We start from the raw sequence: 13405 nt of genomic DNA on the forward strand, positions 1-13405 counted from the left end.
TCCATTTCTTTATTTTGTTTTCCAAATTATATGATCTATATGACTAATTACTTTATTTTTATATATTATTACTTTCTTTTAGGTTTTAAAGAATTTGGAGGTTAAAAAATTTAAAATTCTTTGATAGTACTTTATATAACTAATAATATGGTTTTTAAAGTTCCATTTCCTTTTGCACTAAAAAAGAGTAATTGTTTAGAATTGGGAGGCCAAAAGTAGAAAAAAGTATGATGATTTAGGGAAGAAATGAGTTGATAGTAGTGTTCAAGTAGTCAAGAAGAGTCGAACACTTTTTTTGGGCGGGGGGCAGTAAGAGGTTTGTACAAACCTAAACAGTAAGTCGAAGTGATTTATGTGAGAAAAGAAAGTGAACTGTTTGTAACGAAGATCGAAAACAATGTGCCCTGCGGGGCTCTGAACCGCGTCCACTCGCTAACGCTCGCCCGGCAATGCTGTCTTTATTTAATGTTCCTAACGTACTTTAACGTACGAAACCATAAAACAACAACATCGGAATAGAATATCGCAAAAAAGTAGGTGCAAAACCTGACCCGCCAAAGCTAAACAATCGCCAAAAGTAGCAAAGTACTAATTTGCAAGTGATGGAAAGAAAGTATTTTGCAAAGGAATGTAGAATTATGTAGAAATAGAAATGAAGTACTATTAATAAATCTTGAACCACCGTTAGTAATAGACGTCTGTCTGTCTTATCTCTTTGACTCGAATTCCTGAAGAGGTACTCGAACTTCCTTTACATGTGAATTAACGCATAGAAGTTTGAGTGATGGGCAAGATGTAAAGTTGTGTGTGGCAATGTTACATGCAAGATGATAAAGACAGGAAAGTATCTTGCAAATATTGTGAACATACATATTTTTGCGCAAATGTTCACAAAATGGTGGAAAATGTGTGTTCTTTCTGTTACCCAACCTAATTTGTTTGTAACATTTAAAAATTTAATCTATTTATAATATCAGGTAGTAGAAGTTTAGAAAATCCACTAACATGTAAATTTAAACTGTTTAGCGGTTTAAAAGGATGTAGACTTACTATACCATTTTTGAAACATATTTACTTTTATAGCACATATTATAAATAAGTATTCATTTAGCGTACTCTCAAAACATAATAAAATAACATCGTTCAGAATATACATTCTAAAGACTCACCTGGGAACAACAGTAATAATATACTGTGATACAAAAACGAATTTAACTTTGAAATCATAATATAGTAACAGAATGCAATTTTCTTTATGATTGCAGATAAATTCCCGAAATATTCCCATTTTGGGGAATTTTTGCAGGAAATATTCCTGGGAATTTACCCATGACTAGGTGGGGCTTGTTTCACCTGTATGTAATAACATGTGTGTTTCTAAAGCTGACCTCTGAATAAAGCCTTTACCACACTCTTGGCACATGTGATGGCGCATTCCTGTATGTATTAACAAATGATCTCCGCCCAAATATTACCACACTCTTCGCACGTGTGAGGTTTCTCAGCTCTATGTATTAACAGCTATGCTGCTATATGTTACATACAAATAAACTCCTTTCCGCACTCGTGAGGGTATATTCCAGTATGCACTTACATGTGTTTTGCCAAATTGAACCTACTCGTGATTCTCTTTCCACACTCTTGGCACATGTCATGGTTTTTCATCCTTATGTTTTAACATGTGCAATGTGAGATGTGACCTCTGCCTAAATGCCTTACTACACTCTTGGCACGTGTGAGGTTTTTCACATGTATGTATTAACATGTGTGTTATCAAAGCTGACCTGTGCCTAAATCTGTTTCCACACTCTTGGCACCGGTGACTGCGCATTCCTGTATGTATTAGCGTGTGTGTTGTCAAAGTTGACCTCTGATTAAATCGCTTTCCACAATTTTGGCACATGTAAGGTTTTTGACCTGTATGTATTAACATGTGTTTTGCCAAATCGGACCTTCTCATGATTCCCTTTCCACACTCTTGGCACAAGTAAGGTTTTTGACCTATATGTATTACCATGTGTTTTGCCAAACTGGACCTACTCGTGAATCCTTTTCCACACTCTTGGCACATATAAGGTTTTCGATCTATATGTTTTAACATGTGTGCTGCCAAATTGGACCTACTCGTGAATCCTTTTCCACACTCTTCGCACATGTGAGGTTTTTCACCTGTATGCATTAACATATGTGTTGCCACATGTGACTTCTAATTAATCCCTTTCCACACTCTTGGCATGTGTGAGGTTTTTCACCTGTATGTATTAATAAGTGTATTGCCAAATGTGACTTCCTCGTAAATCCCTTTCCACACTCTTTGCACGTGTGAGGTTTTTCACCTGTATGTATTAACAAGTGTATATCCAAATTTGACTTCCTCGTAAATCCCTTTCCACACTCTTGGCAGGTGTAAAATTTTTTACATGTATGTGTTAATATGTGTGTTGTCAACGCTGACGTCTTTGTAAAATCTTTTCGTGTAATAGACGTATTCGCTTTTGTGGAAACAGTATGTTTATGGGACCTGCAAAAAGATCAATAAATAAGGAAATGAACAGTGAGATAAATGATATGAAGCAAAAAAGAAAATGCGACCGTTTGTACATAAATACACCAATAATGGGAAGTTGTTCCATATTATATTTGTTATTGCATACTAAATGTTCAGAATTCCCAGGGTCTCATACTCAATTTTTCGAGGTAAACGGAGAGGTCTCCATATTATTGCAATGCACCAAAGAACAGAATATCCTTTCATTATTATCCGAGGTATCTACATTATATATAAAGAATCAGACTAAAATGCATATCAAGATTCATATGTTACATTATGGAACGAATATCTCTTATTATAGGTGAAAATGGGGATACGAAGTCACTGAAGTTTATTTATAATATTGTTAATTTTACTGCACAAAATTTAGTAATTTGCCAGAACATCTTCCAATTTCATATATCAGAAACTGTCAACATAATGACCAAGAAAAAAAGAAAGCCTATTGCTATTTCTAAAATTTGAGAAAAAAATTACTATTTTAAGCACTAAAGCAATCTCCATTAGCGTTTTTAGTATCCTCGGAATGATCTAGATATTAAATTTTAATTCCTTTAACGACCTTTATGTCTACTAAAACATATCTACGTGGTTAGATATGATATATGTAAGTACTTTTTCGAAATGAGGCCATTTCAGAAACATCAACGATTTAATTCCTTGCTGTTCTTAAGCTATGTATTAAAAATACCTGATATTATGACTGTAAGATTCAAAACTAAGATAATGAGGATCTGCATTGTCCCGTTCGTCTCGCTTTGATATTACCCTCACATGCTTCTAGAATATCCAAGGTTAGCATGCTGTATTATTCTGTTTATCACTCAAACAAACAAGTGTGCTTCTCAAACAAAAAAACAACACTCAAATAACAAGCCTATACTGGCTATGCAAACAACACTCAAATAATTCTATACTGGCTTTGCAACACTGCTATTAGAGGTATATCAAACAACGTGTGGAATGTGTTTATGCATCGTAAAACACTACAATGTTTACCCATACTTACTTTAAAATTAAAAGAGTTGTCAAGACAAATGCTCCACTGTGTATATTAAAATGTGACAGAATGGTGTTGCAATTGCATTATAAAAGTAAAGCAGCTGAATTGTTTGAAATTAATTTTTTGTTATGCTGAGTGTCTACCCTCATCTGTGTTCTTATCATGATACTTTCATCGTAATGGGTATTGCAAAACAGAGAAGAAAGATTGAAAATCTACATTGAAATTTATCATCTCACGAGTCTCTCTTGTTAGGGAAAGAAGGCAGAGCACGTAAGTTTATCATTTAAAATAAACTGTCACGTGCAGCAGTGTTTTGGAAAATACCGTATTTAAGTCTTTAAAAGGAAGGACTAACTAACTAACTAACTAACTCTATGGACTATGGAACCCGGAGGTTCAATGCCGCGTTCACAAAAGCTCTCCACTGACTTCTATCCTTAGCTTACTGCATCCAGTTTCTACTCTGTATTCCAATATCTGCGAGATCCATCTTAATATTGTCCTCCCATCTGCGCCTAGGTCTTCCTAATGGTCGTTTTCCGATTGGTCTTCCAGTCAAGACTTTGAAAGCGTCTCTACTTTCTTCCATTCTAGCTACATGACCCGCCCATCTAAGCCTCCTAGACTTGACGACCCTAACAATGTTGGATAAACCATATAAATTATGTAGTTCCTCGTTATGAAGTTTTCGCCATTCCCCATTCCCGTTCCTCTTGGGTCCGAATATTCGTCTCAAGATCTTGTTCTCAAATACTTTCAGTCTATGTTCTTCCCTCAGAGTAAGTGACCATGTTTCGCAGCCATACAGAACTACAGGCATGATTATCGTTTTATATATTTTAAGTTTCAAATTCCTCGACAGAATTCGCGACGACAAGAGATTTTGAACCGAATAGTAACACAAATTCCCTACTTTTAGTCGACATTTAATTTCTCCGTGAAAAGGAAGGACAAATAGAAAAAGAAGTTTGAAACACTTATTAATGAATATGTTGAATTTGATATTATATATGCTACACGTTTCCCTCCAGGTTAATTACCAGACTCCACGGAGTATCTGAAAAGATTGTTTTTAAAAAATAATTATAAATCACTTCACATTTTTCTTTCCGGTCTCAATACTTTAAGATCTAGCAAAAAAAAATTAAATTATAATTCAATTTACCTCGCATCACCACACTGAAAATATACTTGTCGCTTCCAGCTTATATTATCGACTTAAACATTTCTTCTTATTATTATTATTATTACTGTTATTATATTTTGGTTCAGAACGGTTTTAACTAAAAATATCAAGTGAATACTGAAATTAGCTCCATGACAAAGTCCTAATATACTTCTTTCTTTAACAGCTTATCCTGTTTTATTAATTTCTTACAGTGTAAATAAATCCATAGTTATATCTGAAGCTTTATTAGTGAATAAGTAGATATGTGAATGTCTTTGCAGAAGATTAAAACATATTTATTCTTGAAAATTATCATCATCAGCGAATTGCTCATTTAGAAGTTGAATCTTGTACCGAATCGTGATAAAACTTGTTAATAGCATTTGGTTTGTTTAGTGATTTTTAGTGTTCCTTTGTTTTTTTAGTAGCGGAAGGGAGGCTCCGTGGCTCATTGGTAGTGTACTTACCTCTGGTCTTTCAAATACAACGGTTCACAAGTGACTTCACTTTCAGTGTGTAACTTCACATCATCACTAACGATCATCTCGTTCCAAAAAGATAGTATTACTGTCAAAAACCCGAGCCTGGCCGTAGCGAAAGGTCGTGTAAATTCTTAAGGGGACAAATCGGATGCAATATATCAACAAAAGAAGGTAAGTGTCTGCACGCAAATATTTGTGTAATAGCAGAAAAGTCACTTAAACATTGTGAATGCCCATTTGTGGAACAAATATGGTTTCTTTACAAACTTTTAAGCGTTTGAGCTTTAACACATTTCAACATTTACATCTGGGTGTTCTGGCTAACCAACTGGTTCGTTACCCTGTAAAACACTAGGCCGTATCCTTTAAAACGGAGTGTGTTGCATGAGCAAATGTAATAAATTCAATCATAAAACACAAATCTTTTAATACTTTAGTGGAAGATATATCTATAAAGCGGAAATCACCACGAAAGTTTTCATGTCACAATTATGATGTAAATTATGTTTTCCCATCCACATATAAAATTATGGTGTAAACTCTGTTCGTACAACTGCTGACAGCCTGTGTCTGTACAGTCGTGAAAGATGAATTGTCACATGTAAATCAGGTGTTCGTTAAGATAAATAGCAGTTTCTCAAGTAACCCTTGCAATTGTACATGCCAACTGCGAAAACTCCAGTAAAAATTTTATGAAAATTTCGAGACGGTTCTATAAAAGATTCAGTGTGTATGTTGTTCAACTGTAAAGTTTGTTCACAATCGTTTCATAGTGCGTACAGTAATGAGATTATATGAATTAATTTTTGAAATTGGGAAATCTCTGATAAAAGTGAAGAAAGTAATTTTTTACCTGTATTTCACTTTTGGTCTTCTGCTGTCGAAAATGCGAAATGTACAGCAGTTGGCATTTTACGGACTCTCACACAAATGTATTGAAAGGAAATATAGAAACTTCGAAAGAAATTAGTTTATTTAGAATGAAAACGAGAAAATTAGGCCTATTTACCCATGATTTAGATTTTGCAGTTGTAGTCATAAAGTAATGAATAATCTAGGTATTGAATATTCTATGCTAAAACTTAGCATTTTAATATACTGTATATGCCATTAAAGTTTGTAATTTACGTGCAAATATCTGAATTACAAATAGACTAATTATCACAATTAAGCTACATAAACCAGCACAACTTTCTGCGTTGCATTATATATATAAAAATATTTGGTTTCTCCCTACACTATATTAAATTTCACTACATAAACAAAGAACATAACATAAATATGTTTGTTATTTGTGTAACATTTTTATATTCCACTAGTAAAATCATTAATATATACTTTTATCAAGTAAATTATTATTAGATCAGTACACAAAAATTTTCACCTTAACAAAAATTATTAAAATATTCCTTTTATTTTTTTAGTAGGTTATTTTGCGAGAAATCGTAACCTTAAGCACACAAGTATACTAACGTAGGGTACATCCTCGAACACTACTCCCGATGTATTCACAGACTTGTGAACTTGGATTGTTTGACGGACTCTACGTGGCGTCACCTCCGAAAATAACCCATCGATTCCCTATGTGAATCGATCCCATACCAAAAAGTCATGGTATATCTGTAAATTCATTGTTGCTGTAAAAGTACTGTGTACCAGTGATGTGAGGCGGAAAATTTTCCATTTCGGAAAATTTTCCGCTATATTTTTCCGGAAAATTTTCCGTTCTAAAAAATGTCAGTAATCAAGTAACAATTCCTCAGCAATCATGAAATTGATTGAATTCATGTATAGAAATGTTAAAAACTGAAAGATCGTTTAAAGATCTGAAAATTTTCATGGCTCAGACAATTTTCAGTACTATGTAGGAACAAGTTAAACAATTTTTCATGAATCGAAATATTTTCTGCCTTATATGGAAAAATTGAAGAATTTTTTATGTCGGAAAATTTTCATCATTTCGAAGCAAGAAGTAAAACAACTGTTTTCTGAATCGGAAAGTTTTATTGCTCTGTAGAAACAAGTGAGAGGAATTTTCATAGATCGGAAAATTTTCATCACGATGTAGAAACAAGTGGAAAACACTTTTCATAGGCCTGACAATTTTGGATATTATGTATAGTGATGTTAGGTGGAAAATTTTCCACTATATTTAACTGCACATAGAGCTACAAAATTGAATTTCAGTAGAAGAAAGTTAGTCAGCAACAAATTATAATTTTCCAATTAGCTTTCAAGAACCGGAAAATTTTGTATTTCAAGTTGGGAAATAAAATTTTACACAGTGTTTCTCTCTATATATAGAAGAAAATTTTTCACCTCACATCACGGTTAAACAACGATGTAGGAATAAGTGGACTGTTCTTTTACGAATCGGAAAATTTTCCGTTTCAAAGTTTCCCGGAAAATTTTAATCACTGTACAGGACAGACAATTTTTCGATTCATGGAAAATTGTTCCACTTGTTCCTACATAATACTGAAAATTGTCTAAGCCATGAAAGTTTTCAGATTCTTTAAACGATCTTTCACTTTTTAACATTTCTATATATGAATTCAATCAATTTTATGAATACTGACGAGTTGTTACTTAATCAGTGATATTTGTTAAGAACGGAAAATTTTCCGGAAAAATATAGAAGAAAAATTTCCACCTCACATCTCAACTAGACAACGATATAGGAATAAGTGGAGTATGTTTTTATGAATCGGAAAATTTTCATTGTACAGGACCGACAATTTTTCGATTCATGAGAAATTGTTCCACTTGTTCCTACATAGCACTGAAAGTTGTCTAAGCCATGAAAATTTTCAGATTCTTTAAACGATCTTCCACTTTTCAACATTTCTATATATGAATTCAATCAATTTGATGAATACTGACGAATTGTTACTTAATCACTGATATTTGTTAAGAACGGAAAATTTTCCGGAAAATAGAAAAGAAAATTTTCCATCTCACATCTCAACTAGACAACGATGTAGGAATAAGTGGAGTATGTTTTTTATGAATCGGAAAATTTTCATTGTACAGGACAGACAATTTTTCGATTCATGAAAAATTGTTCCACTAGTTCCTACATCATACTGAAAATTGTCTGAGCTATGAAAATTTTCAGATTTTTTAAACGATCTTTCACTTTTTACCGTTTCTATATATGAATTCAATCAATTTTATGAATAGTAACGTATTGTTACTTAATCACTGATATTTGTTAAGAACGTAAAATTTTCCGGAAAAATAGAAAAGAAAATTTTCCATCTCACATCTCAACTAGACAACGATGTAGGAATAAGTGGAGTATGTTTTTTATGAATCGGAAAATTTTCATTGTACAGGACAGACAATTTTTCGATTCATGAAAAATTGTTCCACTAGTTCCTACATCGTACTGAAAATTGTCTGAGCTATGAAAATTTTCAGATTCTTTAAACGATCTTTCACTTTTTACCGTTTCTATATATGAATTCAATCAATTTTATGAATACTGACGAATTGAATTGTTACTTAATCACTGATATTTGTTAACGGAAAATTTTCCGGAAAAGTATAGAAGAAAATTTTCCACCTCACATCTCGACTAAACAACGATGTAGGAATAAGTGGAGTATGTTGTTATGAATCGGAAAATTTTCCGTTTCAAAATTTTCCGGAAGATTTTCAACACTGCTGTGTACATGATGAAGTGGATGCGTTCGAAAACACAAAACGCGTTAATGTGTTGATGTATATTCTTCATTGTTGAAATAGGTTTATTATTGAAGGTTTACATGTTCAGTAAATCAATTAAGCTATTTCAAACATGAAGAAATTTCGCAATATAACATGGCACGATCAAGCTCTTTAAAACGCTTCAAAGGTTCTACTCTGTATGTTGGAACTGGAGAATATATTGGTGTTCTGGACAATGCGTTTTACCTTCTCTTAATGCGAATTTTACAGACCAAGATAAGTTCTTATTCATGCACGACAACAGCCCTATGCATAAGTCATAGGAAGCCCAAGAGCGATTACAAGAACATTCACAGCTCATTTGCATGGATTGGCCTTCACGATCTCTCAATCTCAATCCACTCCAAAATTTTGGGCTTTTATGGTGCAGGAGTGGTAGGAAAGATAAGACAGGAATCAGGAAGTTCTAGAACCCCGTGTGACCGAGATGCTGCAGTATTACCGACTTAGGCCTGGTCAATGTTTTACGCTTGTTGCAAGTATGCCGGAGCGACTGTGTATCGTAATAGCAGCAGACGGCGATTATAAAAGATATCATAATGTTTACATATATTTTTATTTTCGCCATGTAACGGATATGATCTGTTACTGATTTTGTTGCACGTTTACATGACGATGATGACTAGATGAATGGCAATGGCGGATGAGGAAAGTGGGAGACACAAGACAATTCCGAGAAATCCAAACTGTGTTCGTAAATCACAAAGGCTAATTGTCAGGATTTCGGGATTGAGTCGCGACCTTCCGTGCAAGAGATGATCAATCTGCGAATGGCCACCGTTTCTCCGTAACATGGTCACTGTTTACAAAGCAGAAAAGACGAAAGCGGTAGTTAAGAAGAAAGGTTTTTATGATGGCAAAAGTTATAAAAAAAAAAAGTAGCAAGAAAAGCCGCTTTGCCTGCGTTACAGTGTCATGATAAAACCTCGTATTGTAAGATATAAATTTCTGAGACACGAACGTTTATGAGTGAAGTTACTACAACCAGATATAAAATAATTTATTTACACGAGTTGAATTTTTGGTTGTGCTAGAAATTCGTTTGTGATACAATATACATTAGAATTAGAAAAAAAAAAATAAGTGAAAGGGTTTCGTAAAACAAAACCTTAAAAATTATTGGCGAAATAGGTGTCGATATCACTGATCGACAGTGAAAAATTTTCTTTCATGAAAAAAAGTGTTCCTAGTAGTTTTCGAGCTGCTGAAAGTGAATCTGATCTTAATATTGGCTCTGCACCCTCAGATTTTGAAATAATATCAGTTATAGTAGATTTTGGTTAAAACTTTAAGGAAATCACAGAACTGCAGGTTTGAAGCCTCTCTACTCCTTTCCTAACTTTCCCAGAATAACCAATGATACCTCTTTGGAAAGAGTACGGAACACAAATTTCAACACTAAAAATTTAGGACCAATCGTGCTCAATTTGTAGAAGAAGAAGAAAAAATATTGAAAAACTGGGGAAAAAATTCTTTCTAAAAATCAAATTTAGAAAGGTTCGCAACATTGATAGTCACGCTACGCAAAAATAAGCTCAGTAACACGTACCCTATACATTCAGCTGTGGTATATTAAACAATCAGAGCTCAAACACAAGGGTTGTAAAATATTATGGAAGAAATTTTTAAAAACCGGAAAATTTTAATATTTGGAGAAACAAAGAAAGGTTTGCAGCATTACACTTGCGATACTCACACATAAGCTCAGTAACAAACACCTAATACATTCAGATAAAATACTCGCAGATGTTACCTGAACAGAAGTTTAGAAAATTTTGCTAAATGAAGTTACCATGTATGTAAATTGTTAATGATTTGTTCGAAAATTTTCAGCTTTTTATGGGAAAAAGAAACATGGTCAGAATTTCTTGAATTACATTCAATATTCCAATTTGTGAGAAAACAAGTGGTCTATTGAAGCCTGGCAACGTTGTATTTTTCGTCCCTCCCAGTCATCACTCTACTGTTGCTCAATTGTCTGAAGGTTTGTGCGTGGGCAGGGAGTTTGTACACGTCTTCCTATAATGTAAGTGTTTTTGTGACTATCACAATGCCTCGAGATTGTGTTTCCCACTCAGATAATTTTTGTTATGTCTGTGGAGAATACATTGTTAAGGCTAAGAGGGAAAAATTAATACTTTTGACGAAGAAGGTTTACGAACTATATATACTTCGACAGCAAAATTGATGAAGATAGGCAGCGGGTATTTAGTGCAATATGTAATAAGTGTGCTTGGCATTTCCGGTCATGGTTGAACAAAAACGTCAATATAAGATGCCATTTGGTGTTCCAAAGATATGGCGTAAGCCAGCCGACCACGAAAGTGATTGCTACTTCTGTGCTGTATACATTCAAGGCATGAAAAGAAAGAAAAAAAAAAACTGACAATATTTCGATTGCAATAAGACCTGTCAAACACGGTGATAATGTTCCAATTCTGTACCTCCAGCAACATGGTCTCTGGAAGAGGAGAAAACAAACGTAGCTTCTTCAGAATCGGAGAGCTCAGAGTCAGATTTTGAATTTGAAGAGAGAAACAACCTAAATTTTTAATACAAAGTGATTTATATGACCTTGTTCGAGATTTGAAACTAACTTTGTGGCAGGCTGAAATTTTTGGGTGCAGACTTAAACAATGGAATTTACTTGACGTAAGTGCCACCGTTTGTTCATACAGGAAACGACATGCACCATTCAGTTTTTTTAAACAGGAAGATACACTTTGTTTTTGTTCTGATGTCAATAGTTTTTTTGCTGCTCTTGGTACGACATATGTGGCACAGGAGTGGAGACTTTTTATAGACTTCTCAAAGAGCAGTCTTAAGGCAGTTTAATACACAATGGCAATATCCTCCGAACTTTACCAATTGCTTATGACACACAGATGAAGGAAACGGTTGACATAATGAAACGTATATTTGAAAAAGTTCAGCACAATGTTCTTAAGTAGCACATTGTTGCCGATTACAAAGTTATAGCATACTTACAGGACAACACAATGGGTACACGAAACATTGCTGTTTCTTATGCGAACGGGACTCTCGAGCCTGAAATAATCACTACCAGATAAAAAATTGACCACGACGTAGTGCAATGCAAGCAGTGGCGAAGGGTGGTAAGAGGCCCTGAGGCCCGGTCTACCCATTTAATTTCAGAAATTATAATTTATAATCAATTTATTTTCCTTGCACAGAATGCATGATATTTTCAAAGTTAAAAAAAAATGTTCGATAAAGAAATCGTGGTTGGCACCACTGCTGGGAGGCTCACCGAGCAGTGTCTCAGGCGGCAGAAGAACTACCGCCAAGCTACTCAGAAAATCCCGCGAGAGAACGCGTTGGAAATGACGTTTTCTTCACCAGCGTATAACCTGCGCAAGAGACCGGTCTCAGCGCTTATCGACTTTCGTTTCTACCTACTAGTTTCGCTCGAGACCTTCGATTTCGATTCGATATATCAAACAAATGAAGAGAAAGATAACGTGGCCTCCATTCCGTTCCAACTTTGCTTAATTTTGCGGACTCTAACGCAACACAAAAACTGGAATAAGAAATTCTAAAGGAGCTACGCCGATTATCGTAAACTAATGCCCCTTTATTCCGTTGCGTTGGCTTAAACCTGTACGAAATCAGACTCGTTGAGTTAATTAGAAAGACTGTGTCTTTTTGAGATATTATGAGTTTTTTTTTTCTTACATTTCCAAAAGTGAATGAGAGAAAATGTCAATAAGTGGAGAATATGAATACACGTAATATAATTGCTATTCAAGAACCTTCTATGTCAGTGGTCTTTTGAAAATTAATGTGTTATTAAAGAACGAAGATTAACGCCTGGGTTGAAAATAGAACAAACAGAGGACAAGAGAGTTGTGCATGCATTGGTAGAATATATATATATATATATATATATATGTGTGTGTGTGTGTGTGAGTAGTTGTTGGAATAAAGAACAGCGCATGGAAATATTTAAGTCTGATTCTGTTTTTAAAGGGGAATTAAGTGACACACAAAATATCTTGATTGAATGCGTGTCATGTGTTTTGAACAATATAATTAAAGACAAAATTTTACAAGCAGTTTTTGTTTCAGCATATGTTTTTTGTGAAGCGTAGATAATGCGATAATTCATCTTCCCCACCCGATCACGCCAATTAAAGCAATTAAATTGCATTATGGCGAATTAAGATCAGCTATGAGTCACATACGTCAATTTCATTATAAAAATTGAGATCCGGATCGAATAAATGCTGTCGATGAACTACAATTGCATTAAATTTATGTGAATTCGTCTTTTTGTATTTCTGTAGTAAAATATTTATGTCTAATCTGTTTCATTTATTATTATTATTATTATTATCGTTATTATTATTAGTAGTAGTAGTAAAACATTGGGCCTACCCTCTTGAAACTATCACCCTTCGCCACTGAATGCAAGTAGGTATTAGGAATGTTGCAAACCCTCTATA

At 34.2% G+C, this 13405-nt stretch overlaps 1 protein-coding gene across 1 annotated transcript in view; it reads right to left on the bottom strand.

The window, feature by feature from the left end:
* Positions 1–1088: 1088 nt before the first annotated feature.
* Positions 1089–13405, bottom strand: part of LOC145675593 (uncharacterized) — a 46060-nt gene continuing 33743 nt past the window's right edge. The window contains exon 3 of the mRNA XM_081746121.1: positions 1089–2521. Coding sequence (XP_081602247.1) covers positions 2179–2521 — 343 coding nt within the window. The 3' untranslated portion in view covers positions 1089–2178. The remainder of the gene's footprint in view (positions 2522–13405) is intronic.

This window comes from Thermobia domestica, chromosome 18 (genome assembly GCF_964235325.1).
Source record: "Thermobia domestica chromosome 18, izTheDome1.hap1.1, whole genome shotgun sequence".
Classification (NCBI taxonomy): domain Eukaryota; kingdom Metazoa; phylum Arthropoda; class Insecta; order Zygentoma; family Lepismatidae; genus Thermobia; species Thermobia domestica.